Source organism: Etheostoma spectabile, chromosome 2 (assembly GCF_008692095.1).
Source record: "Etheostoma spectabile isolate EspeVRDwgs_2016 chromosome 2, UIUC_Espe_1.0, whole genome shotgun sequence".
Taxonomy (NCBI): Eukaryota; Metazoa; Chordata; class Actinopteri; order Perciformes; family Percidae; genus Etheostoma; species Etheostoma spectabile.
Genome location: NC_045734.1, coordinates 16,598,542 through 16,623,180, shown reverse-complemented (window position 1 = coordinate 16,623,180; position 24,639 = coordinate 16,598,542). Strand labels below are relative to the sequence as shown.

Sequence of the window (24,639 nt, the reverse complement as noted above, 5' to 3'; positions counted from 1 at the left end):
TTGCTGACAGTGCTCCACTTAGAGAGGCCTTCTGCTGTGTGAGTGAACATTTGGGGGATTAGGGTTCAAAGGGGGCTGCGCTGAGCTTGTACAGACATCTTAGGCCTGCATATTCAGTTATTTATGTTACAGGTTGTCAATAATTGGGGAATGTATTGCAGATTGATCCATGTTGTTGTTTCCTTGTTCCGACGTTAACTTGAAGTTGACTTTTAGTTGGATCACCAATAGTTTATAAGACATGTAGTTAAAAAAAGTGAAATATCACATTGAAATAAGTATTCATACCCTTTGCTTTGACTTTGCTCAGGTTCCCGCCTTTTTTTCTTGAACATTTTTGTGTTTCTACACCTTGATTGCAGTCCAGCTGTGGTAAAGGCAGTTGATTAGACATTATTAAAGGCACACACCTCTATATAAGGTCTCACAGCTGAAAATACGTTCAAGAGCAAAAACCAAGCCATGAGGTTGAAGGAACTGCCTGCAGAGTTCAGAAACAGGTTGTGTCAAGGCACAGATCTAGGGAAGGCTACAAAACTTGTAATCATGGCCGTTAGTTGTCAGTGCCATGCTCACTCTTTTGTTGCACATGGCATTTTATGCTATAGCTGCTGCCCCTACTGCTGTTCACATGGCATTTATACCCCACCCCTACCCTAGCATCCACTTGTAGAGTCCTGCTGTTCTGTGCTTGTACATATTTTACATTTACAAAATAATCCATTCCACGTGAGAACGCTGGCTGAACAATAGTGATTATTATTTTCATGTTGATGTAATGAAGATTTGTCATTAATTAACAACTTGCAACACCAGCATGATGCACAGAGACAGATTGAACAAAGAGAACAAAGCAACTGAGAAAACAGAAGTTCACAAGCTTCACATATGAGCAGAGGAAAGAGCTTTTATGAGACTTGAATCAACCAGAGGGTGGTCCTTAGCCACATGCTCAGATGGAAGGCTTGTCAACACAACACAACAGCAGAAAACCTCCAAGTCATCAGACTCTTCCTAAATTATCCAAACTGTGGCAGACACATCCAGAACTGGCCAATTCAGAGAAAAAGTAGATGCAGGATGGGTGGAGGAGATTTTGGAAAAGGATGGAGATCTGAGTCTTCTAATAACAAAGCTGCTATTGATACTGACCTTGCTGTCTTACTTCTCCTTCCTGCTACCCACACCCCAAATTCGGTTTGGCTAAGAATTTGTTCCAATCCAAAACATTTAATTGCTGTTTGTTTTTGCTGATTCAAATCTCCCGGTTCAAATCAGTCAAAACAAACCAGTCAGTCAGTTTGAATTTAAAGTGTTCACATTATCCTTCTTGGCTTTTCCCTTTCCTTTATTGTGTTATGTATCTTTTTTGTGCATGTCATAGGTTTACAACATGAAAAAACCCAAAGTCCACCCCAAAGGGACTTACCATCTCCACCAGAAAACACTGTTCACAAACGGCTCCAAACAGCTCTACTGTAGTCCAGCCTTTACTGTAGTCCAGCCTTTACTTCCGTGACGAACAAAACACAAAATAACACATGTTATAATTTTACGTTATAATGCTCGCCTAGCTGCTAGCATGCCCCCCCCTTATACTCTGCTTCTGACTGGGTAGTAGTGCTTACCTAGGTACTGTGATGTGTGACTCCCAACAAAGACGAAACAGAAGTGAGATGCCTCACTCGGTAGCTAAAACAGAGAGCTCAACACACAGGGTAAAAAGAGGAGTCGCAGCAATGTGCAGAACAACATGGTGTTTTTTGAAAATTAAATTATGTAAACCTATTCTGACCTCTAAATACAATTATGAACCTAAAAATTTGCATAATATGAAAATTTTAATGGCAGTTGTTTTGTGTATATATTTGGAAAGAATCTAAAGTAGAGATTTGTTTGATCCAAAAATATGCAAGCGTTATCAAGCCCGAGCTTATTAATGATCCCTCCAAACTCTTGTTTCCCTGGCTTAGATCTGCAGCGCCTGTCAGCTCCAGTTTTTTTATGAACACTGGAGGCAGGAGTGGATACAGAGCAGCGTAGAGCAGTTTGATGGGAGGAGAAGCACGGAAGTGGGAGGAGGAGAGGAAAGGGGGATATTTGGGATATTTATGGACTGCAGGGTGGCACACGGTGCAGCATACAACACATTATTGTATGCATTGCTGAAGCAATAGATCTCACACAGTCCTATTTCACAATTGATTTGATTGGTTGAGTTTTAACCCACTAGAAATTGAAAAAAAACACTTCCCTATTAGGTCTTTTTATGTAGCCTTTGCGACCAGACATCATCTGACAAAATAAAACAATTTCCATCTTATGCCAACATTGTACCAATGTAGAATGCAGTGTGTCCTTGGTCAGTGCAGAGGTATATTGGTGAGGCAGAGCTTGCAATGTACTACTGCTAAGTTGTACATTTTATTTAACACAAAGTTAACTTGCAAGTCGAAGCTGTATCTGCTGTTCTAAAATAAAAAATGGATGAGCTATTGGATAAAATGCAGATGGTAACGTCTCAAGGCAAATCAGTCTTGCATGTCCCCTCTTTTTGTTTCTATTTTGATTTCTGTGTTTCTTAAGTGACTGATAGGAACAACAATCTGTTGAAGTGTTAAGCGTGGACGCTGTAACCACCAGCAACAGACCGGGCCGCAGTGTAACCCTAAAGGGCAAATGTGCATCGTCAATTTGTTCCACTAAAAGTGCTTTTTTTTGCCCACTAAAAGGCTTAGATCATTAGTCTGACAACATTATGGAAAGGATCCCTACAGTGATAGGCCTTTTGAAAACCTTTTTATGACCTTTTCTGTTTAACCAGAAACAGCTCTGAGGTCACTAGCACTAAACCCACCAGACTCCATTTAAAAAAAATAAAAAACACTTTTAGCATGTGTAGAGCCAACATATTTGTTACAAGTAAATCGGTAAACTATGGGTTTATTTCAACAAAAACTACAGTTGTAATTGTTGGATTAGTGGAAAGACGACCCAAAACATGTGTATGAAGTGTATGTTACAATGCTGAACTTACTATTTATTTACATGTCTGGGAACAGAAATGCAATTTCAGGAATGTTTTTAACAGAAAGCTCAACCTCTCTAGAATCCTTTCCATAATTTTACAATTAACTTACATTGTACATCGCGGTTGCTGACTACAGTGATCTTGCATAATACTGGACCAATGTCAAGATTGCTGTTGAATACCCTGCAGCCATGAAACCAACTCACTCGCCAGAAAAACTGATTTTGGACAGTTCTGCATAACCACTGCAAATGTGAAATGGCAGAAGTTTTAGATGATATAAGCCAAAACTGCATCATATTAAGTGTAGCATTAAGCACTTCATTCTTCTATTCACTGTTTTAGATGTCTTTCCTGGTGAGTTGTTAATTTTTAACAAGGGAGACAGACCTGGTCTGTTCGTTAACCAACAAAAAGTGGATCATGACAAAAAAAAGACTCTTTCGTCATTCACAGACTGCACCACCCAGGAGAAGGAAAACTTTGATAACTCTGAAGGAGAAAGCTGTCTGTCTTTCTTTTCTTATATTGGATGGTTTTACTCAACCATGGAAACAAACCCTCATTACAATACGAACTAGTGAAAGAAGAGAAAACTGTCTTGAAATCCAATGAACAAGAAGTGTACAGGATTCCTGCTCTCTTCTACGACAGGCAAAAAAATCCTTGTGACCTTTGCAGAGAAGCGGAGGACTTCAGATGATACCAGCGGACTGGCGCTGGTCTTAAAGTCAGGAAAGATGAACAAGGATAAAACCACTCATGAAGTGACAACTGAGGTAATTATCTCAATAAACTGTTTTATTGGTACATTGTGATGAGCAGATCTGTGAACTGGTGAAGGCACACCTTGATGGATACCATCCTATGAACCCCTGCCCGGTTTATGAGAAGACCAGCAAAAAACTTTTCCTGTCTTTCATATGTGTTAAAGGCACTGTCTCAGAGCAGCAGCAAATCATTTTGGGCCACAACAAGGCTGGTCTCTGCTATGTTGCAATTAACAATGCTGGCCAAAATTGGAGTGACGAGACTGATTTGACCGAGTCACTGGCTGAAATCAAACACTGGGCCACATTTGCAAGAGCTTGGTAGATTGATTGTTGCAGTTTATGCCTATGTTTCTGGCTCCTGCTTATGCTGTTGTCGGCCTATGCACTCCCCGTGTAGTGACGACAAGGGCAATGCATGGCAATTTGGCAAAATGTTGCAAAATAAGTAAATTGAATGAGAAATGCCAGAGTTTTTTGATGAAACAGATAACAGCTTGATCTTTTGCAATGCCCACAATAAGGAAGGCTATCATGAAGAAGCTGTCAGTAAAAATAATGGAGATGATTATACCGAGCTGAGCGGAAATCTTGTGGAAACAGGTGGAGGTTGTCAGGGAAGTGTGGTCTACTTTTCAACTCAAAGTTCTTGTACTAACCTAAGCCAAAGCCCAAACAAGTGGCTGCTCTTCAGCCACCCAAGTGACAAGTCTAAAAGGGTTAAACTAGGAGTGCATCTGAATACATCTCCAGGCAGCCCAAATACATGGGATTTCAGATGTAACAACCATTAAAATGTATGTTGTATGATACTGTACTAACATTTAATACTTTTGATGTGTAATTTAAAAGAGCCTAAATTGACAAAGAGTTTAATTTGCATATTAAATGTAAAGAATGAAACAAGAATGTAAGCACATTCTTTATTGGCTTTCTAAATTAGGCATGCAGACTTTTGTTTGATTAAAAAATTAAAAACTTTAACAAAACAATAGTTAGTTCATCACCCATCTCATCCAACCACATCTCTGGTTTGTTAAAGATAAATTAGTTAAATAAAGTTTTCCCGGCTCTTGCTCCGTACTTTATGAAACATGAGAGTGGTACTAATCATCTTGTCTAACTCTTGGCAAAAAAAAGAAGTGAATAAGCATATGTTCCAAAATCTCTTATGACAAAGCAATGTGAGTTCCTAGTATTCTTGATGTCAAAAAAAACCCTTCACATTAGGTTTTCTTATCAGTCAAGGGAAGGTGCTGTTTTACCTGCCTCAAATATGACTTTTTGTGTTCATTTTAGAACATGCACAAAAGGTTACTATTAACTGACTGGATAAAGGCTTAAGGTGCACTGCCACACATATTTCATTAGTTTGTAATTGTAATTATAAATGTAAATTGTTACTTTTGGTAATGTCGGAAGTTCTACCATGGGATCTAACATTTTTTTTTAAAACCTTGGTTATCTTGTTTCAAGCCATTCTAGCATGGTATAGAAAGCCTGCAGGAAGACTCCGCTCAATTTGTGCCAGTTCTGATTAATATTCAATGAGCTAAGCTGCTTGACTCTGATTGGCTAACAGCTAGCCTATGAGAGCCTAGCTAGCCTGGTTATATTAGTGAACATCTGTTACATTCAACTGTTTATTCATCTGTTACATTCATTGCCTCTATATTGTTTCTGTTTAGAGTATGTATGTATTGTGTATATATTAGTGTGTATATTTCTGTTTTGGTTGATATGTATGTTTAAGCACAGTGTGAGTAACAATGCTCCAAAGACAAATTCCTCGTATGTGTCCTCATACCTGGCGAATAAAGCTGATTCTGATTCTGATTCTGATTCTGATTCAAGCCATTGCCAAATGATTTGATAAAAAGTAAATTAAGACTATCAGCTCCACAAAATTCTCTCTGTAATTCTCAGTATGGCCATGTTCAGAAGCTGGTGTTGTCAGGCGAACTTTCAGGTGCAGAAAATCTAGCGAAGTTAATTACCTCGTCTGAGGTAGGCTACTAGCAACTGCACGGAGGTGGGGTGGGGGTGGCTCCTGATCACAGAAGGCTTGTATGTGGATGTGCCACCAGTTTTGTCATCATTGCTTAGAAATTCCTTATGGGGGAGACAGGAACTACGCACTGTAGCTTTAATGTAATGCTCCTGTGGGTCCTGTTAGAGGGTAGAAATGAACAACCTACAGTATATTGTTGTGTGGTTTGGAGGACTTGAGTGATCGATACACCATTGCAGTCAGTTAGCCTTCCAATAATAATTTCTTAAGGCTTCTGATTGGCCAGCATGGCTTTAGGGTTAGGGTTACATCGCCGCCTATTGGTTTGCCATGCTGTTGACAGCATATTTATTGTGTTTTTGCATTTTCAGTTGGAGGAGATTTTATTAAAACAGTGCTTGTGTACAGGGAAAAACACAATTTTTTACTAAAAAAATGTGTACATATGGACTAGGCCTGAAATAGATCTACTTGTTTGGGAACAAAAAAGTCTATACACGTTTAAATTCTTTTACATGTAAACTGAGATCTGGACACCAGTACAGTTTGTGTTTAGAAATGTATGTTAGCATGATAACATGCTAATCTAAATTAATAAACATTCAGTGCTTACAAATTGCAGTGCTTAACTTTTCGTAGCTACAGTATATGCACGTATGGTTCATGAGAATAGCCTAAAACATTGTACCTGTTAAATATTAGCCTGTTAGCATGCTGATTGTAGCCTTTGGCTCAAAGCAGTGCTATGCCTACTGCCCCACAGAGCAGTTAGCATGACTATAGACTACTGGAAAACAGTATTTATACTGGGTGTATTATCCAGCAAATAAACTGAAATGAAATTAAAAAAAAATCATTTGTATGCTTATGCTGAGCAATAAGATGTGTATTTTGTCATTTGAGTGAAACGATCCTTTCGGTCATGTTAAGCGTTTAGATGGTACAGGGTGGGAAAGAAAGAACACCGCACAAGTGCCAGGAGGAAGTGCAGGAATATTAAAAAAGATGAATTCAAACCAAATGTCAGCGAGCCTGCAGCGACCTTGGTGTTTGCTCTTGATTGCCCTTTGTGTGTCATTTGTTGACCAAGAAACTGCAGTTTGCACACAAAGACAATTTCTCAAAGATGTTGGATCAGTTAATGGGTGACTGAGGGTGAGCTGATTACGTCATTTATCTGGCTCTCTGCGTTGGCCGCTGTAAGTGTCCGCTTGTTTGGAGGCTAAACGCAGCTGGAGAAAATTGGACAATTTCTGCAATTGTCTTATTTTATGCCTTATGTTCGTCATTCCCTCTTTGCGTAATAGACATGTTACACTCACTCTTGTGAACTTTTGTATTATATAACATTTTTTAGCCAGTAAAAGAATAAAGAAATAAAGAAAATTAATTTAGTTATGATTTAAAAAATGCTTCTAGTACTGTAAGCCTATTATATTAAAATTTGCCTTTACGCATGCAAGAGAAAACTTTGACTTTTTAACTTTTTGTCTATATACATATATAATGAGTTCATGGGGGGCTCTGTTTTATATGTCTCTGTCAAGTCCAGGTTTTAGGGATTGGAACAGGGTCCCCGCTTTCTTCAAATATACACACCGTCATATTTACTGTCCCAGGGCTCATGCTGTGGCCCACCTCACACTTCACTGACTGACTTTAATGGGCCATACTCCATGGAGATACATGAAGATCTTTTTTTTCAAAGAGAGAAACAGGACTGTGTGCTGTAATTGAATAAAGCAAACTCCTCCCTAAGGGTTTATTTAAGTGGAAGGCAGCTATTTACCAATGAGCCACATCACACTTACACCAGCAGCTACACTTGGAAAGATTTCCTTTATTTGTTGGTCGGGTTGATCAAAGTAATTGTGCAAAAAAATTTCCTACGTCCTTAGCTGTTTTAAAATCCTTGCACCTCATGTTTTAATTCGTAAAATGTGAAACTTTAATACTAAAAACTAGAATGACACATTAGATATTTCCTCTTGTAAGGAATGTTATTTTGCATTGCAGATTTGTTGTAATCTCTCATTAGTCCATGATACTGCTTCTTCTTACCAGTGTCAACATGTCTCCACTGTTCAAATTAGTGTTGCAACTACACACTCACCTTGTTTAACAAACTATAATCTCTTACAAACACAGATATTTTTACTTTCAACTGAAGTAACTACAACCATTGTATGGAGTTTCCTCAAACCTTTTTGCATATAAAACATCCAGCTTTATGCATGTTTTTATAATGAACTAACAGATAGACTTCATTTACAATAGTGATGCATCTCTCAGAAAAAAAAGGCCAATCTGTGGGGTGACTAGCCTTACCTTTAGTTATTCAGCAACTACATTTTGGCCTACTGGTCATACATTTACAGTACTTAAACACAATCTTGATTACTTTTCAGTTGTGGTATTGCTACTTTTACTAAACGATCTGAATCTTTCCTCCTTCAAAGCACCCTCACTTCTACCACTCATATTTCTACATAACAAAACAAACGGCACCTATAGGCTGATGAAAGCCTGCGGTGCAGTTTGAACTTGTAATTGCCTACCTGACGGCCAGATGGACACATGTGTTTGATATTCATGATGGACACTGCACTGCTTATTCAGGCTGCAGAGGCTAACAAGGCCAGCGTGTGATGTGATATGGAGGCCTGTTTGTAAAGCAAGACCTCTTTCAAACATGATGTGGAGGAAATGACATAGGCTATTCAAATGGACAATCAATAAATAAGGGAGGGAGAAATCAAAATGTGCACATGCTTAGATCATGTGTTCAAATCTGATCCTCCCCTGAGATCATCCACAGCAAAATAACAGCAATGTCGTCACATTTGAAAACAAGTGTAAGTAGGCTGTGATGTGCAAATCAATCCATAGGCCATATTGGATAAGTTGCATATTTACCTAAGAAATGCACATTTTAATTATTATTGGCTCCAAGGTCTAACTGCATTTCACATATAGGCTACTAGCCTACTTTTGATTTGAAAAAAAAGTCATTTATTCTGATCTTTACAAATTAAACAGCCTCTTTTGCCTAAAAATTATCTGAAAGCATATTATTATTATTGTTGGTATATAGGCCTAATTATTTAAATTCAGTTTGGCTATATTAAGAGAAAGGAATAAATAGTCTATTTTTGTGATTTATTTCTTCTTCTCTAGTGCACATACTTTCGCACAAATCTTACAGTTGAGTCTAGTCTTAATTTCGTAGAAACAAGAACTGTAATACAATCAACCAAAATAAAAAAAGAATCGTATAAGCTACATTATTTGATAGTGTATATGAATATAAACTCGGATATTTAATTCACATTGCACTCTGAATTCAACCACGTTCTATTCCAAACATAACTGTAAAATATCACTTATTCAAAAACAAATGAAGGCCTGTTTACAAGCTTAGGCCATCATAAAAAACTGTATTTGTACATAATGTACCATGTGAGTTTATTCTCAGTCGAAGAATGAGACGATTCCGTTCAAGAAAGGCATCATTAAGCAACATTAAATTAAATTAGACGAAACTTTTAGGATGCCAGTAGGGAAATGTGATAGCTGAGAAGCAGGGTAGTTCATTCCGTGCAGCGAGACAGGAGGCATGGACGAGCAGTTTGGAGCCAGAGATGGGACAGCCGTGCAGCGTCCCGGGTCCAAATGTTCAAAGGTGATACATGAGGGGAAACTGTTGGAGAGGAGACAGGAGAGTGCAGGTATAATGCTGCCTACAGGTGGGATGCTGGGAATAGTGTGGGGGCCTGATCGACTTCTGAAGCTCAGATCGTGGTACAATCCAGGAGCCTGGAGACAAGAACTCATCCGGTGCCCTCCGAGGAGAGGAAACACGGGCATCAGGCTGCGCGCCTTCGCCCCGCAGTCCTTCAACGCCCCGAGATAGAAATGTTGCCTCTTGAAGCGTTTCCTCCGCCGAAGAAAACTCCCGTTTTCAAACATACCTGCCGACATGGGATCCAGTGTCCAGTAATTCCCCTTGCCAGGATTCCCAGGCTCCCGGGGCGTTTTGACAAAGCAGTCATTTAGAGACAAGTTGTGACGGATTGAGTTTTGCCAAGCAGGGAACTTCTCCCGATAATACGCAAAGCGCTGGCTGATAAAATCACATATCTCACTGAGGGTGAGTCTTTTTTTCGGGCTCTGGAGGATGGCCATGGTGATGAGAGCGATGTATGAGTACGGAGGCTTCACCGAGGCGGTTCTCCTGCCTGGATCATCCTGTAGCCGGGCCGCAAAGTCTCCCTCCTCCCGCACTTCAGGAGTGAAGGACGAAGCGCTCTGCTCAAACTCGGGATTACTCGTATTTATCACTGAAAGATTTGAGTTCTTCAGATCGTCACTACCATCCGTCTGTCCCCCTACGTCAATGTCCGTCTCCTCCATGCGCTTGCTGTCCAAGGTCAAGGTCCGGAGTGTCCGGTGGACCAACAGGCGCTAACTTCGCCTGCTTGGGTCAGAACAGCGGACCTCCTTCTCCCCTTTCATTCACAAAAAAATTCTCCGCCTCCTCTTCTTGCAAGCAGTCTGTCTTCATCAAAACAAATCAGTAACAGGGAGCTGTAAAACGTGAATGTTTAAACTAAAGAGTGAATGTATGATACTGACGAGATATAACCTAATTGATTAAGCACTGATCTCAAACATCTGTCATTTTACACCACTAGGCACATAGGCTCTGCATTCTCTACTTGTTTTATCCCAACTCTAATTACTTCACCCCAAATTGTTTTGCAGCCATGTGAAACATAGAGCACAGGCGTAAACACAAGATGCATGAACATAATTAAACAGATTACAAACCATGTATAACAAATGCAAAAATACAAGCTTAAACAAGCTCATAAAAAAATGTGCATCAAAATACAGCAGAAAATAAATCCTGTCATCACCTGATCAGTGGTTAAAATCCCCATCATCAGTCCCCAGTTCTTTATGGAAGAGGTATACTAATTATCATCTGACTCATTATTATATATTCAACAGTTTGATGCTTGGCTTTTCTACACTGTGCAGGCCTACTGTATATCTGATTGTTTTGCTGTTGAGACTATTTTGGATTGAAATATACTTCCCCCGCCCCCCAACCTTTACTGTTCTCGGCTTATACAGTGCTCATTTCCTTCTGTGTTGCTCATTGCCGGGTGGTTTGGCACATGGTGACAGAGGCAACTTTGGCTGTTTTAAATAAGAGGAAGACGTAATCCTTTTTGAAATAATAGCTGCGCTGTATCAGTTCGTGTGAGGCCACCCACTTGGCCAATGTGTCTGTACTGCATGGTGGGCTGAGGAAACTGTGGGAAGTCTCATTATTGAACAATTCTTTCGCTATTCCTCTCCATGTGATTTGTGTATACCCCTCTATTTTATAATCATTGCATTTTCCGTAGGGGATTTAATGTATATCTAGACCAGGCCCTATACCTAAGAAGAACAAGGAAACAAAACTGGATATTTCATACTCAATTTAATACAAACCAAAACCCATTCAACACACACAAAAAAAATATTTTCTTCTCACAGAAAACAGCAATGCTAAATAAGAGCACCAATTAAACCGGCAACAACACAAATGAACAACAACAAAAAAACAAGCACAAATAGAAACAATGACAAAGACAATAAATAACTTAATTTAACGTAGGAAACTAAATTTGTATCTACTGAACTTAGCAGACAGTCTTGCTGTCAAGGTCAAGAGACGTACATTGTTTTTCAGTTAACAGTGAACACAGCGCTGAGCTCAGGTTGCAGTGTTTGTTCTTGTACAGAAATAACTTTCTACTGCAGCCATCTGGCACAGCTGACCATCATACACAAGCAACAAAGCTATTTAGATGAAAACATGACTAAATGTTCCACTGAATGTGTCCACTTCTTATAGTAGCCCTTCAATGTCACATTAATACTGCGCTGATGCTATGAACTGACATGTATTGCCTCCTTGTGTAGAGAAGAAATCAAACCTTACAACTGTATACGTCCTGTCGCAGATGCTACATACAGGTTAGCAGCTAGCACAAATAGGATCAGTGCAGTAAAGATTGAAGTACTGTACATATTGTTTTTCAGATACCCTTTCATTTTTAAAGAGTTAAACATGTTTTTTTTCTTTTTTAGGTTGTTTACATGCTGATATTTTTCCCTGGTGTATAACAGCACCTAGAGAGCAGTCATAGAGCTAAAGGGGATTGTTCTTCCCTGAGGTACAACATTGTTGCAGTGAAACTAATCACTGAGTCAAGTAAGATGTCAGAAGCTGGTGCTGCTCCTCTATGTTGGCATTGCCATCTGTGGGGAACTATAGCGGACTATGACCTACGGGAGCAGAGAGAGTATTTGTGCTAATGTGTGTAGACCTTTTTCACATGTGGACATAAAAACCTTTGCTCTGTGTATGTTCCCTAGGTGGTGGGTTTCCGCTGAGCTGAGGTCAGCCTCACAAAGGTTCCACACTTGAGGCAGCATGAGTTGGAGTTGCCTTCTTTCCTAGGGATATGCCAGCAGTTGACACAGCGCACCCTGTACTTCTTATACCTTTAAAAGACAGAAAAAAATACAGTGGTGATTAAACTTTTTTTCTTAGTTGTATCTGTGACATGTATATTTGAAAAGAAAAAAAAATCCCAGTTTAGGATTGCCAATCTGGAATTACTGCAACCCTGATTCAGCATAGCATCATTCCTTGTTTCAGTAGCAACTTGGTGTTTATGTCTGCAGACTAAGAGTATGAAAGACAAAACATAACGCAATCAATATATTAATTCCAAGTCTTTCATTTAATCATCTGCAGATTCATTGTCCAATAGAGGAGCTACTGCTCTGCATGTGTGGCTGTCCATGAGGCTGCGGTTAGCAACTCTAGGGAGTTTGGTTCTAATTCATATAATTATGGTTATTGATAATTGTTGTTGAGGAAAAAATATGACAGGGAAACCAAACAATATCTGGATCCATCCATCTTCGTCCGCTTATCCAGTATTGGGTTGCGGGGTCAGCAGCTCCAGCAGCTCCAGCATGGGGACCCCAAATGTCCCTTTCTCAAGCCAAACTAACCAGCTTCAACTGGGGGATCCCGAGGCGTTCCTAGGCCAGGTTGGAGATATAATCCACCTAGTTCTGGGTCTTCAACAAGACCTCCTCCTAGCGGATGTGCCTGGAACACCTCCCTAGGGAGGCGCCCAGGAAACATCCTCACCAGATAACCAACCACCTCAACTGGCTCCTTTCAACGCGAAAGAGCAGCGGCTCTACTCCGAGCTCCTCACGGATGACTGAGCTTCTCACCCTATCTCTAAGGGAGACGCCGGCCACCCTCCTGAGGAAACCCATTTTGGCCGCTTGTACCCTTAATCTCGTTCTTTCGGTCATGACACAGCTTTCAAGACCATAGGTGAGGGTACGAACGAAAAATAGCCGGTAGATTGAAAGCTTTGTCTTCTGGCTCAACTGTCTTTTCGTCACAACGGTGCAATAAATTGAATGTAATACCGCACCCGCTGCGCCGATTCTCCGAACAATCTCCTGCTCCATATTCCCTCCACTTGTGAACAAGACCCCAAGGTATTGAAACTACTTCACTTGAGGTATTTTATCCCTGATATCTGAATACAATTACTGTATATACAGTCAAATGTAGTCTAATTCTTTAAATGTTACAGGTATTACATTCTGGATTATATAAAGTGTCTGTGATAATTACCTTTATGGACAAATTATTGAATAATTAATATGGATTGACTAATCATTATAGACAATGTTACAGCCAATATGAAAAATTAAACTGTGGAAAACTTATATTTTTGAATGTCTGTATAAAAGTTAAGAATAAATTACATTCAATTTAGTCTGCCAGAGTGATCTAATAGATATGCCATGCACGCAGCTTTATTGATGTGTTTGTAAAACATTCAACAGTGTTAATATGAGCTACCTTATTCCACAGGCATTACAGAGGGGGGTCCCGTCCTCTGCATCCCTCCACATGGGGGTCTTCCTGGTGCTGCATGATGCACAGGCTTTACCCTCTTGTGAAACAGAAAGGAAATGTGTCTTTAGCTTTACGGTATTTTGTTAGGGTACTAAAAAAAAAAACAGTTCAGCAATAAGATAAGACCTGGAAGAGTATTATGCATTCTTAGTGTCATTCTGTGAATCAAAAATATTTGTAATAACAAAAGGCCGGACTGATATCTATTGGGTAAAAGGGAAGAATTTTCTCATTTGTAAATATGCATATTATTGTATACTGAGTGTAGAAGTTCACTGTAACATCTATGTTGCCTTTGGCTGTTAATCCCTGACATAACAAACAAAGCTGTATATCTGGGTGGTGGCACAGAAGAGTCTTGATGTGTTCATGTTCCTTTTTGACAAAAGAAGCATATGCAAATTTCTAATCGTGAAGGTTTGTTATATAAATGTGCTCGGGAAGAGAGATGCTAATCACTGCAATGAATTGGAAATTGCTTGAATTTCGAAACTGCACAGTGCACTGTCCCGAGTGATGCTGTCAAGTCACAAGTTTTAATGTGGTGGCTTCCTCTAGTGGAGAAGATGGGCATTTCATGCAATATACTTCAAACTTTTTTTCCCTCAACTGCATTCATGTTAAACATATAACATGTCAGCATTTATATATGTGTCTGAAAGTATTATTATAATGATTTAGTTAAGATACATTATGTAATTCTCTTTCTGAGGGTTTCCCTTTTTTGTCCCCTATATCCCCCATGATTTTTTTATGTCAAACTGTTTATCTGAATCAAAGGGCTGCAAACAAAGTGTCATCTTATACAGATTTAAAAGCCTTTAGAGACAAACTTTGGATTTTGGACTCTGTACTTTAAATAAAATTGATTTCACATAAAATGATATATATATATATATATATATATATATATATATATATATATATATATATATATATAATTCATGAGATTACCAGATTAAATTGCAAGTGCTCCACATTGCTGTTTAGGAAGCCTGTAAAAATGTCAACATAAACTGACATCAGCTTCATAGAACAACGCAGGCACTCAAGGGTTACTCACTGGAAACACTGGTCGTCGGGGAACTCTCCTCATCTGAACTGCTAGTTTTAAGGGATTTCTGGGACGTCCGTGTCCTCAGCCTGGGTTTTCTCACACTCTTGTAGAGCTCCTTGCTGCAGCAGACACCAAAAATATGTGTGAACTTAACTTACTGTTAGTTTTCATCACCATCTCCAAAATACCCATGCAAACATGTAATACATCTGTCACTACCTGTACTTTGAAGTTATGAGTAGCCGACACTGTCCCCTATTGTTGTCCAGCTCCGTCTCCATCCTGAACGTCACTCCCTGGAACTCTGGGTCTTGGATATTTGCACTCCGGCTGGGATGAGGTTGTTTTCTAGGAGTCTTGGTTCTTGACTGCTGGGTAGATGGAGCAGCAAGTTTCTCCTTTTGCACTGACCTGGGTTCTGGTTTTGATGTTGCAGAAGGTAATGGGTTTGCTTCTCCATTATAGCTTGAGGATTTCAGTTGTTCAACCAGAGGGCATTTTTCCTTTATGTGAGCATTAGTACATTCTGGGTTAGATGCTGTGATTTTGTAATCTTGTTTTGAAAGTAGGTGACACTTCTCTGTCGTGCTAGATAAAAGTGATACTGATTGTGAAGAAGGCAGGACGGAGCTTGGAGGGGGCAGATGGGACTCGCATGGTGCCTCTGTAGAAAAAGCAAGGTTTGCATTGTGGTCTAGTGTTAGTGCTGGCTTTGACAGAGCTACACTTGCATCTTCACTTGAATTAAAAGTCAACTGGGCATTAAGGAATGCATCGGGCATGTGCGTTGGAGACAAAACATTTTCAGAGAAAGGCAAATGCAAAATATGTTCAGAAGAAAAACAATCCTTCTCACACTCCTGGTTACAGTCAAATTGTCTGTGAACACTGAACACTGAAACAGAGTCTGCCTTTTCAGAAGTCTGTGACTGAACATAACAGCCCACCTTGGAGTCTTTGCCACAGCATTGTGGTTTAGAACTTCTGGCTTCTCTGCTGCAGTCCTCTCTCACATCTTCCACAAGACTGACACTGGCTGGGATTTCTTGCCTCTCATAGATAAGAACAGATGGTCTCAAAGTGCATGCAACACTTACACAGTCACCTCCGACTCCCTGATCTGTTACATCTGTTGTTGCAGTTGATGATTTGTCTATTGAATGGCCCAATTTTGCGGTAGATGATATTGAACTTGGGTCTGACTCCTCCACATCTCTTTGATACAGGAGCCTCTCACACTGCAGGTTGATCAGACTTAATACTTTCCAGGGGCTGTTGCACTGAGGATGTGGCTCAACCAAAGTTGTGACCTTGCTGTCGTGACTTTCCTCCTTCACTTTTTTCGTCGGATTATAAGGCGACATACGAGACAAACTGCGCTGGCAGGAGCTATTAGAGATTTGAAATGGATGTGCATCCTCTTCCTCTTTTTTAACTAGAAAAGGACCTTGCCTAGAAGGCTCATGTATCCACATGGAGGGTGAATTTGTGTCCAGGAAACTGTTGTGGATAGGGGATGCAAGCTTGGAAACTTCTTGGAAAAGGTAGAAGAGTGTTGAGTGGGAGGCATCATGTTCAATTGTGCTCTGATTTCCTTGGATAAAGGCAGCTTGTGTCCTTGCACCTGTGCTCATGTTGAAGAAGTCTCTGTGTCATAAAAACAAACAGCTTTTACATCAGTAGATCCCAACCTGGGGGTCAGGCCCCCCTCAATGGGTGCAAGGTAGGAAATAATAAAATCAAAATCTTACTAGACAGAATTATGTTTATTTTCAGCCAATTCAATCACCTTTGCTTTTTTTCCCTTGTCAAATTTGTATCTTCAGGCAACTGAATATCTTTCAGAGGTGGACAGTAGGTTATTGCTTTATATTAGAGAGTCCCTAGTAAAATAACAAATGAAGTTGGGAACCACTTTTCTACATAAGAGGCTGAATGGGATTTAAAGCATTGGCACAGCATAGATTATTAGACCATTTAAGCTACATTTATATCTATAGCGCCTACAAATGAGCTACACAGGCTACTGCTGCATGCAAATACCAGTTTCAGCAAATAAGCTAGGGCTATTGCTGTGTTTAACATTTTTGTTTCCAAACTGTGGCCAACAGTGACAGTGACTATATAAAACTTGAGCTTTAGGATATGTCTAGTAAAATGTTTAATTAGACCCACATTATTAGCATATAGCCAACATGGGCTAACAGGAATCATATATCTTATATAAATGCCTAACAAGGTCGACCTGTCATTTCCTTGAAAAGCCGAATGTATCATGAGAGATAAGATTTGCATCAAAAATGTAACTCACCGAAAGAAATGTAACAAACTTCGAGCTTTCGGTGTAGTTTAAATGTTTTCTAGAACACAAAGGTAGCACTTGCGTTCTAAAATGTCGACAATTTTCGCGCTCTTTGAAGAGTTTGAATGTCGCGAGCGCAGACAGAAGCAGGTCAGATACATATTGAAACAATATCAATACTGAAAGTAATTAGGCTAAATGTAGCAACCTTTAATACTGGCATCAGATCAGAAGGCTATGACGTTCCTTAGAACTAAATGTTTGTGACTACAACAACATAAAGTGTTGAGGGTCAGTTTCAGTCAGTGTACGTTTTTAAAAACTGATTTGATTGAATGCATTAACTCTATGGGCATTCTGAACCGTACCTTTACTTATAGCGTGTAGATCTATCAGAGCTCCGTTAAGAAACTGTCGCATATTCTGATCCATTAACGAACGTCACCCAGTATTATCACTCTAGCATTTAGTTCACCGATCCTTGCCTTTATTTATCGATTTTTGACCTGTCATGGCCTCTATGACTAACCACGTCTTTAACATTTGGGCCTGAAGGGAACAGTTCAAAATGTGGTCATAATCAAATTCAAACAGTCCAGTACAGTCTACCCAGCTAACCTGGGATTGCTATGCACTGATATTGATGCTCACCTTAGATGTCCTAATCAATCATCAACTTAATGATGAAGTGTGCCAACTTACTGGGATGTCAAGCCGCTGGAGTGGTTGCAATGACTGGGTCGTGTTTTGGACCAAGCGGAATTACGCGGGTGTTTTGGTTCGCTTGATTACACCTGCTGGTGAATAAAAGTGTTGCCCACGCTGAGCTCCAGTTTCACATGGTGGCTGCTGCAAACCACCCTTTGCGAAAACACAAATGCCTGAGTGTTTTAGCTATTTGCTGGGTAAAGGTAGAGATCTTACCAGTAATGACCGCCTGCAAATAATGCAATGAACTAGCTTTGATAATTTTACAATGGAAACCTAATTATTGTCCACCTTTGAGTCTTTGTAGTAAGTATATAAGGGTGCTGGGTATTAAGAGCAGTGTTCAAAATAACGTTTTAAAACTTATTTTATTGCACAACTTTAAATATTTAATTTCAAGACATGATATATACAATTGACTTACATTTGTGCGTAAGGACAAGTACAGTAGACTTAAGTAAAGGGTAGAGGTAACATGAAGCCTGCAGCGTAGACACAGACTCTGCTCTGGATAAAGCACACCTGAACCAGTTCAACTAATCAAACCTTAATCACTGGCACCACAAAGGAAGTGCTTTAAAATAAATCTTCCATTTGACACTTTTTGAAACAATTAGCCTGAATGTTTTGCAATTTTTATAATGGATACAATTTAAGTCTAAATTCTGATTTACTCAGCCCATCCTTTAAGCTTCAGGCAACTAGATTTTTTTTTGTAAATACACTTTATAATAAAATATGGCTTCTTATTTTTCGGTGTCAGACTTTAGTACCATGCAGAAAATAATATTTTTGAGGCTTATGATTTGGGGCTAACAATAGTCAGTGGGTACTGAAAAGCTATCACAGCACCTACAAATTAACTTGTTACATAGAAATTAAAGTAAATGCTATGCTTATATCTGACAAGTGAGTCAGAGTGACAATGATGGACTGGCAGAAATGACTAAGGACATCAGCTTGTGATACTTGTGCGTATATGACCTGTAACGAAATGTTCCACTGAACGGCACAAAGATGAATGTTGTTACAACTTTCTCTGCAATATATAAAACAAACAAATGTCTCTTAAATTGTCTGGTGTTTTAACAAAGAACAGTTTGTGAGATTGAATGGCATCTTGATGCTGGCCTGAGAACACTCCACATGGATAAATACTTCATCACAGTTTTTATGGAAGTAACCATTAATTTCACCTTCGGTAGGACTCATATAGTGTCTGACTCTGCCTGATATCTGCAGGCCTGTCTTGTCATTGGTTAACTGTGGAATTTGTCAGCCAGCAAGAAGCCTAAGGAGTTGCTACGGACATTACTATCCTAGCTGTGCATCTGTTCATGGTCGCCCCCTCACTCAACCAGCACAAAAAGGTGTCTAGCTCGCAGCACCACCCTCTTATTTTTCTCCAATTTTCATTATCTCCTCCTCTTCTCAATGAGGTTTGGGAACATGGCCGTCCACATAGAAGTTTCTGGTGACTTTAGGCAAGGTGAGCTCCATGCCCTCAAGCTCTGAAGTGAGAATGATCTGACATCCCAGCCGGGAGTTCTCCTGAAGCATGGGCGCCATGTCCAGCATGTCATCCTCCCTACAGCGTAAAGATATTGGTCAACATTTACAGCAATCTCCCATTCCCCTCATTGCACACATTTGTTGAAGGAAGATGTCATTTGCAGCGGACGTACCTCTCTTCAGGTTCTGGGAGTTTATCACAATGGAAATCACTCACATAAACGTGACATGTTGAGCAGGCCAGTGATGCCTCACACGCTCCTAAATGAAAGAGAAAAACACATATTGAGCATTAATATGTAGAAACTATCCCTCAAATATTTAAAAAACCGTTACAGTGCCTATAGAAAATCATACCCCTTTGAAATAGTCAATTTTGTCTTTTAATTAGTTTAAAATAAAGGTTCCAACTTTATTTACACATTCTGCATAACAAGATTCAAGTAACCTAAAAAGGCACTAGTTCTGAAACATGAAAATAAAACTAGAATAACAAAGTTGGAAAAGTCATCAGTCCCATGATTTAATACTTGGTAGACCCTCATTTTATTTACCAATTACCACCATCAGTCTGTTTAGATAAGTCTTTTTTAGCCTTGCGCACCTAGATTGGGGAATATTTGCCCATTCTTTCTTTCATAAATGTTTGAGTTCCATCAAATTTTGTGCTGAGTGGCAATTGACTGCTGTCTTCAAGTCTATTCACAGATTTTCAATTGGATTTAGGTCATGGCTCTGACTTGGCCACTCAAGGACGTTCACTTTCATATCCTTTAGCCACTGCACAGTTTTTTTGGCGGCGTGTTTAGGGTTGTTGTCATGCTAGAAGGTGAACCACCTGCCCATGTTCAGCTGTCAAGCAGAGGGCCGCAGGTTTTCCCTCAAGAATTTCAGTGTATTTGGCAGCATCCATTTTCCCTTCAATCCTGACCAATTCCCCAGTTCTTGCTGAAGAGAAACACCCCCACAACATAATGTTGCCACCACCATGCAGGTGTGGTGTGCTTTGGCTGGTGTGCTGTGTTTGGTTTTTCACCAAACATAACACTTGCAGTTCAGTCCAAAAAGTTCAATCTTGGCCTCATCTGACCATAAAACCTTTTTCCACATGGCATTAGAACCTTCCGTTTGTTTCACTGCAAACAAGCCACTGTGTGGCCCTTTTTCAGATCAGGCTTCTGTCTTGCCACCCTGCTATACAGGCCAGATTTGTGTGAGATTGTTGTCACATGCACAGACCGACCAATCTCAGCCATAAAAACTTCAAAGTTGCCATTGGCCTCTTTGGAGGGATGGCCAGATCTAGGCAATGGGATGGTTGAAGCTTTTGAAATCTTTTGGTTTCCTTCTCCTAACTTGTGCCTTTCCACAACTTTATCCCAGAGCTCTTTTGAAAGCACCTTGCCAACCATGGTGTATCCTTTGCGTTGCCTTGCACTACAAGTAATGGAATTATCACGGAACAGCTAGTTGTATTAGGAAGTAATCAAAATCACTACAATTGAGGTCAGGTGGGCAGCAATTAGCATGCTGTGTGATTTGGAAATGAACTGGTTGTAACTGAGTAAGTTTATAATGATTACTCTAAGGGGTTGATCCCTTATCCAAACCAGGTATTTTACTAATTACATTTGAATAATTGTTCAGAATGTTTTAAAATGTTATTTTTCAATTTCTAGGGTGTAATGTGACAAAAAGTAAACATTTTTACAGGGAATGATGATTTTCTATAGGCACTGTATAACTGTGTAAATGCTCACCTTCTAGTTCAATTCCATGCTTCTGAGCCAGATACATGACATTATCTCCCACTTTGGCCTTAACTGGAATCCTCTGGCCAGACCGATCTATATACACCACATTGACCCTAAAAAGCAGTGAGTTAAAAATAATTTAGCTTTATAAAAATCTTACATTTGAGCTTATGTGGCAAGGTTTTGTAAAAGCTTCTTTTACGCTTAGAGTATGACCAAGAGAGTAGAGGAACAATATGTTTCATGTTTAGTAAAGTGTTTGTAGAAAAAAATCTGGCGCTCAAGACAAAATGTCTATGTTTACTTTATTACACAGGTAATACTACTTCTTGAGAAGGCTAAATTCACGAGCGCAAACCATGTGGGGTAGTGATACTCATCAGTGCTGCCACTTTCTAACTAATGTAGGTACACATGGTGTTGTTATTTAAAGAGCTGGGCACTACAAACAGTTTCCTGCTCAAACATGCCATGATGGGAGGCAAAAATGTGCATAATGCATGCAAATGACAGTGGATACACATGAAAGGGAGAGAGAAATGGGGAATGACACGCAGCAAAGGGCTGCAGGTTGGATTCAAACCCAGGCCACTGCAGGACTCAGCCAACATGGGGTGAACACTCCTACTGGGTGAGCTAGAGGCCGCCTCAAGTTGCGATATTTTTGACTGATGTTGCAATTGCTTTATGATTCACGATTTTGAAGGGAATGATCCTTTTTGTATTATTATTATTCTCATTTTCATTGAACTTCATTGATTTAATAAATTAAAATGATTATGTGATTGTGTGTGTGATTCTGTAGGATTCGATTTGTAGACCGGATTGTTATTGCAGAACCACAATACTTAATTCAGAACTATTTGACACATTTTGCCTTTAACAAATATTGCACCCCCCTGCAATTTGGATATTGCAGTACTTCATATTGTGTTTTTGATCAAATTGCAATTAATTGTGCAGCCTTAGTACAGAGAGATGCTGGATATAAGTTTAGATTTCTGCTGCTACCTCCGAAATGGTCTTGACAGAGCTCAATGGTTTTCAGGGGGTAGGTCTTTTGTGTGCACAAGAATTAGGTTTAAGTATATTGTAAATTGACTGCACTAACCTAGTGCTTTCATCCTTAGAAGGACCAATTGTGTCTATCTTTAACATTCAGAGTTCAGTGTCACTGCTGCTGAAGGACACTTTGACATGTATGATTATGGACAGAAGGAGCCGGGCATCAAACCACAACCCCTGCAAAATATGGATGACCTGCTCCACAACCTGCAACATTTTTAACTTTACCAGAAGATTAAGTGTAGTTTCCACTAGCTTGAACTTTGCAGTTTCAATGTTTGATATTAGTAGTTATTAAAAGGTATTATGTTTGCACTGAATAATACAATCACAATAAATAACCCCGTACATAATACACAATAAAAAAAAAAACGTGTAAACTTACACATCATCCGGGTCCTCTGCATTGGAGCTCCCCTCCTCACTGTGGTAAAGACCTTTGAAAGAAAGAAGCACGAACAACAGGACTGTGAGTGTTTCTGCTGTCAGTGGTGATGTTAGCGCCTCCTGACGCTACCGGATGTAGACAATGTTAGAGTTGTTGCATGGTAGCAAAGTTGCACAACTCCTTCTCTGGGAATGCTGATATTAAGTTAGACACGTTTTATTGAGCTGACTTTTCGACTCTAAATAACTGCGGAAATCATTTGAACTCCTGCTAGCCAAACTTTACTGACATAAACGATAGCTTAAACTCTGGTATTTAAAAGAACAAAATATTTAATCACCTAATTAAACCTATCGTAAACAAATACTGCCGAGAGAAGAGCCAGCCTCGGACTGAGGCTAATGTGTTAGCAAACTCAACAGCATCACTCACCTATACTCGTCTGCAAGTGTCGATTTATGGTCCGAAAGCTATCAAAGGAACCCTTCCTTTGTAAACTACCCACGCTGGTCAAACAGTTCTTTAACTTGTAGAGGTGACATATGCTACAGTCCGGTATACTTCGAGAAAGTCTCAAAGTCAGCCCCATGCTCGACCGGACCGCAGCGGTGGTCGCCATGATTCTGTTTTGGTCACATGACCAAAAGCGGCCAATAGGAAAAGAGAGCGGGTTGGGGTGACGTAACTGCTGGGACGTACCGCTCTGACAGCAGAGGGCGCCGCTGCAGCACACTCAAGTGACATAGACACGTAACGAAGCACGTGAACTATACTATATACACCGTATTGTTATAACTGCGTGCTAGACTGGCGGTGGTGGCAGAAGTACTCAGATCCGTTACTTGAGTAAAAGTAATAATACCACACTGTAAACATCTGTCACCAGTGCAACTCCTGCATTTAAAATGTTTCTTAAGTAAAAGTAGGCTATGTAGCTTAGTATAATCAGGAAAATGTAGCCTGCTTAATAATAAAATGTAAATGTGCTGTATTTATATAGTATACATATAGTATAGTATTTCTTAATTATTAACTATTTATTATTTGCATTATGGATTAATCTGCTAATTGTTTCTCCATTAATCAATTGATTGTTTGGTTATAAAATGAAAATAAAAAGAAGAAGTGAGAGATGCTGTCACAGTTACCCAGAGCATGCCCATGTAGGCGTGAACATGACCAGCACTTCTAAATTAAGTAAATTATTTGAATACGTCTTTTACCATCGCAAATTGTTATTTGGCCTGTTACTGTTATAGCTGTGAATAAGACAGGACTGTACCCATTTCTTCTTTCTTTTCCTTGCATTCTTAAGATTGCATATTTTTTTGTATTCACATTTTATCAAATTTGAATACTCTACTTTTACTTTTTTACATTGTGGTATTGTTTTTTCTTACTTTACATTAGCATTCTACATTTAATGCTTTTGTATTTTATTCCCCTTGCAGCTCTGACCAGGCTAAGCCTGTTACAGTTATGTGTATGATTAAGTAAGAAGGTCACCCCTTAGTTTAGAAGAATCCAAATACAATACTGCATTTCACATTTCCACAAAGTCCCACATTGTTAAGCTCCATACTTGCTAGTAAATACATGTTCAGCCATGTGTGCTGTAGAGGAAGACATAGCTTGATAAGAAATCAAATGCAGACCGAAACTATTTTGTATGACTGAGACCACTTGTGTGTGAAGTCAGAGCAGTGATGTTATGACTAGAGGCAGGTGAAGCACTCAGGCGCTCTGTTTACTCTTTTTTTCTGTACTTCTCTTTTCTTGACTATCACCTAAAAAACTAAACTATTAAACATATGATCACTTTACAGGGTAGTAAAACTCCCACAGAGGAGCGTATTTGAGATGTGTTTGGTAGGCTTTAGTGCACCATAATACTGTGGCATTATAGTTTTGTTTCTTTTCTTACATTTTCTTGTGTCTCATGATCTGTGCTTTAGGGAAAGCCACTCTTTATGTTGCTTTTAATATACTGTATATACTAACCCCCCATCTGGATCTGGTTGCAG

At 39.5% G+C, this 24,639-nt stretch overlaps 3 protein-coding genes and 1 pseudogene across 3 annotated transcripts; 1 reads left to right on the top strand and 3 right to left on the bottom strand.

The window, feature by feature from the left end:
- The first annotated feature begins 3,508 nt into the window (after positions 1-3,508).
- On the top strand, positions 3,509-4,718 carry LOC116702918 (sialidase-3-like; annotated as a pseudogene).
- A 4,381-nt stretch (positions 4,719-9,099) lies between these two features.
- On the bottom strand, positions 9,100-10,306 carry LOC116707015 (forkhead box protein D2). The gene has a single exon (XM_032544131.1). The coding sequence runs from the start codon at positions 10,223-10,225 to the stop codon at positions 9,335-9,337; it is 891 nt and encodes a 296-aa protein (XP_032400022.1). The 5' UTR covers positions 10,226-10,306; the 3' UTR covers positions 9,100-9,334.
- A 1,671-nt stretch (positions 10,307-11,977) lies between these two features.
- zglp1 (zinc finger GATA like protein 1) lies at positions 11,978-18,140 on the bottom strand. The gene is made up of 5 exons (XM_032541396.1): positions 17,841-18,140; positions 15,106-16,535; positions 14,893-15,005; positions 13,773-13,866; positions 11,978-12,376 (listed from the first exon to the last, which is right to left on the bottom strand). Exons 2-5 carry the CDS (start codon positions 16,518-16,520, stop codon positions 12,244-12,246), a joined length of 1,755 nt encoding a protein of 584 aa, XP_032397287.1. The 5' UTR covers positions 16,521-16,535; positions 17,841-18,140; the 3' UTR covers positions 11,978-12,243.
- Positions 18,141-18,250: 110 nt separating this feature from the next.
- Positions 18,251-23,251, bottom strand: fdx2 (ferredoxin 2). Its single transcript, XM_032541408.1, has 5 exons — positions 23,048-23,251; positions 22,613-22,664; positions 21,169-21,275; positions 19,582-19,669; positions 18,251-19,484 (listed from the first exon to the last, which is right to left on the bottom strand). Exons 1-5 carry the CDS (start codon positions 23,232-23,234, stop codon positions 19,328-19,330), a joined length of 591 nt encoding a protein of 196 aa, XP_032397299.1. The 5' UTR covers positions 23,235-23,251; the 3' UTR covers positions 18,251-19,327.
- Positions 23,252-24,639: the final 1,388 nt, after the last annotated feature.

Bases quoted from the DNA above. Each gene is read 5' to 3' on its own strand.
- zglp1 (XM_032541396.1), bottom strand. From the start codon at position 16,520: ATGAGCACAGGTGCAAGGACACAAGCTGCCTTTATCCAAGGAAATCAG. The intron at 13,867-14,892 runs GTGAGTAACCCT...CTGTTTCACAAG, and splicing joins CCCGACGACCAGTGTTTCCA to AGGGTAAAGCCTGTGCATCA. The intron at 12,377-13,772 runs GTAGCTCATATT...TGTCTTTTAAAG, and splicing joins TGTAATGCCTGTGGAATAAG to GTATAAGAAGTACAGGGTGC.
- fdx2 (XM_032541408.1), bottom strand. From the start codon at position 23,234: ATGGCGACCACCGCTGCGGTCCGGTCGAGCATGGGGCTGACTTTGAGA. The intron at 21,276-22,612 runs GTAAGTTTACAC...ACTGCTTTTTAG, and splicing joins GCAGAGGACCCGGATGATGT to GGTCAATGTGGTGTATATAG. The intron at 19,670-21,168 runs GTGAGCATTTAC...TCTTTCATTTAG, and splicing joins GCATGGAATTGAACTAGAAG to GAGCGTGTGAGGCATCACTG.
- LOC116707015 (XM_032544131.1), bottom strand. From the start codon at position 10,225: ATGGAGGAGACGGACATTGACGTAGGGGGACAGACGGATGGTAGTGAC.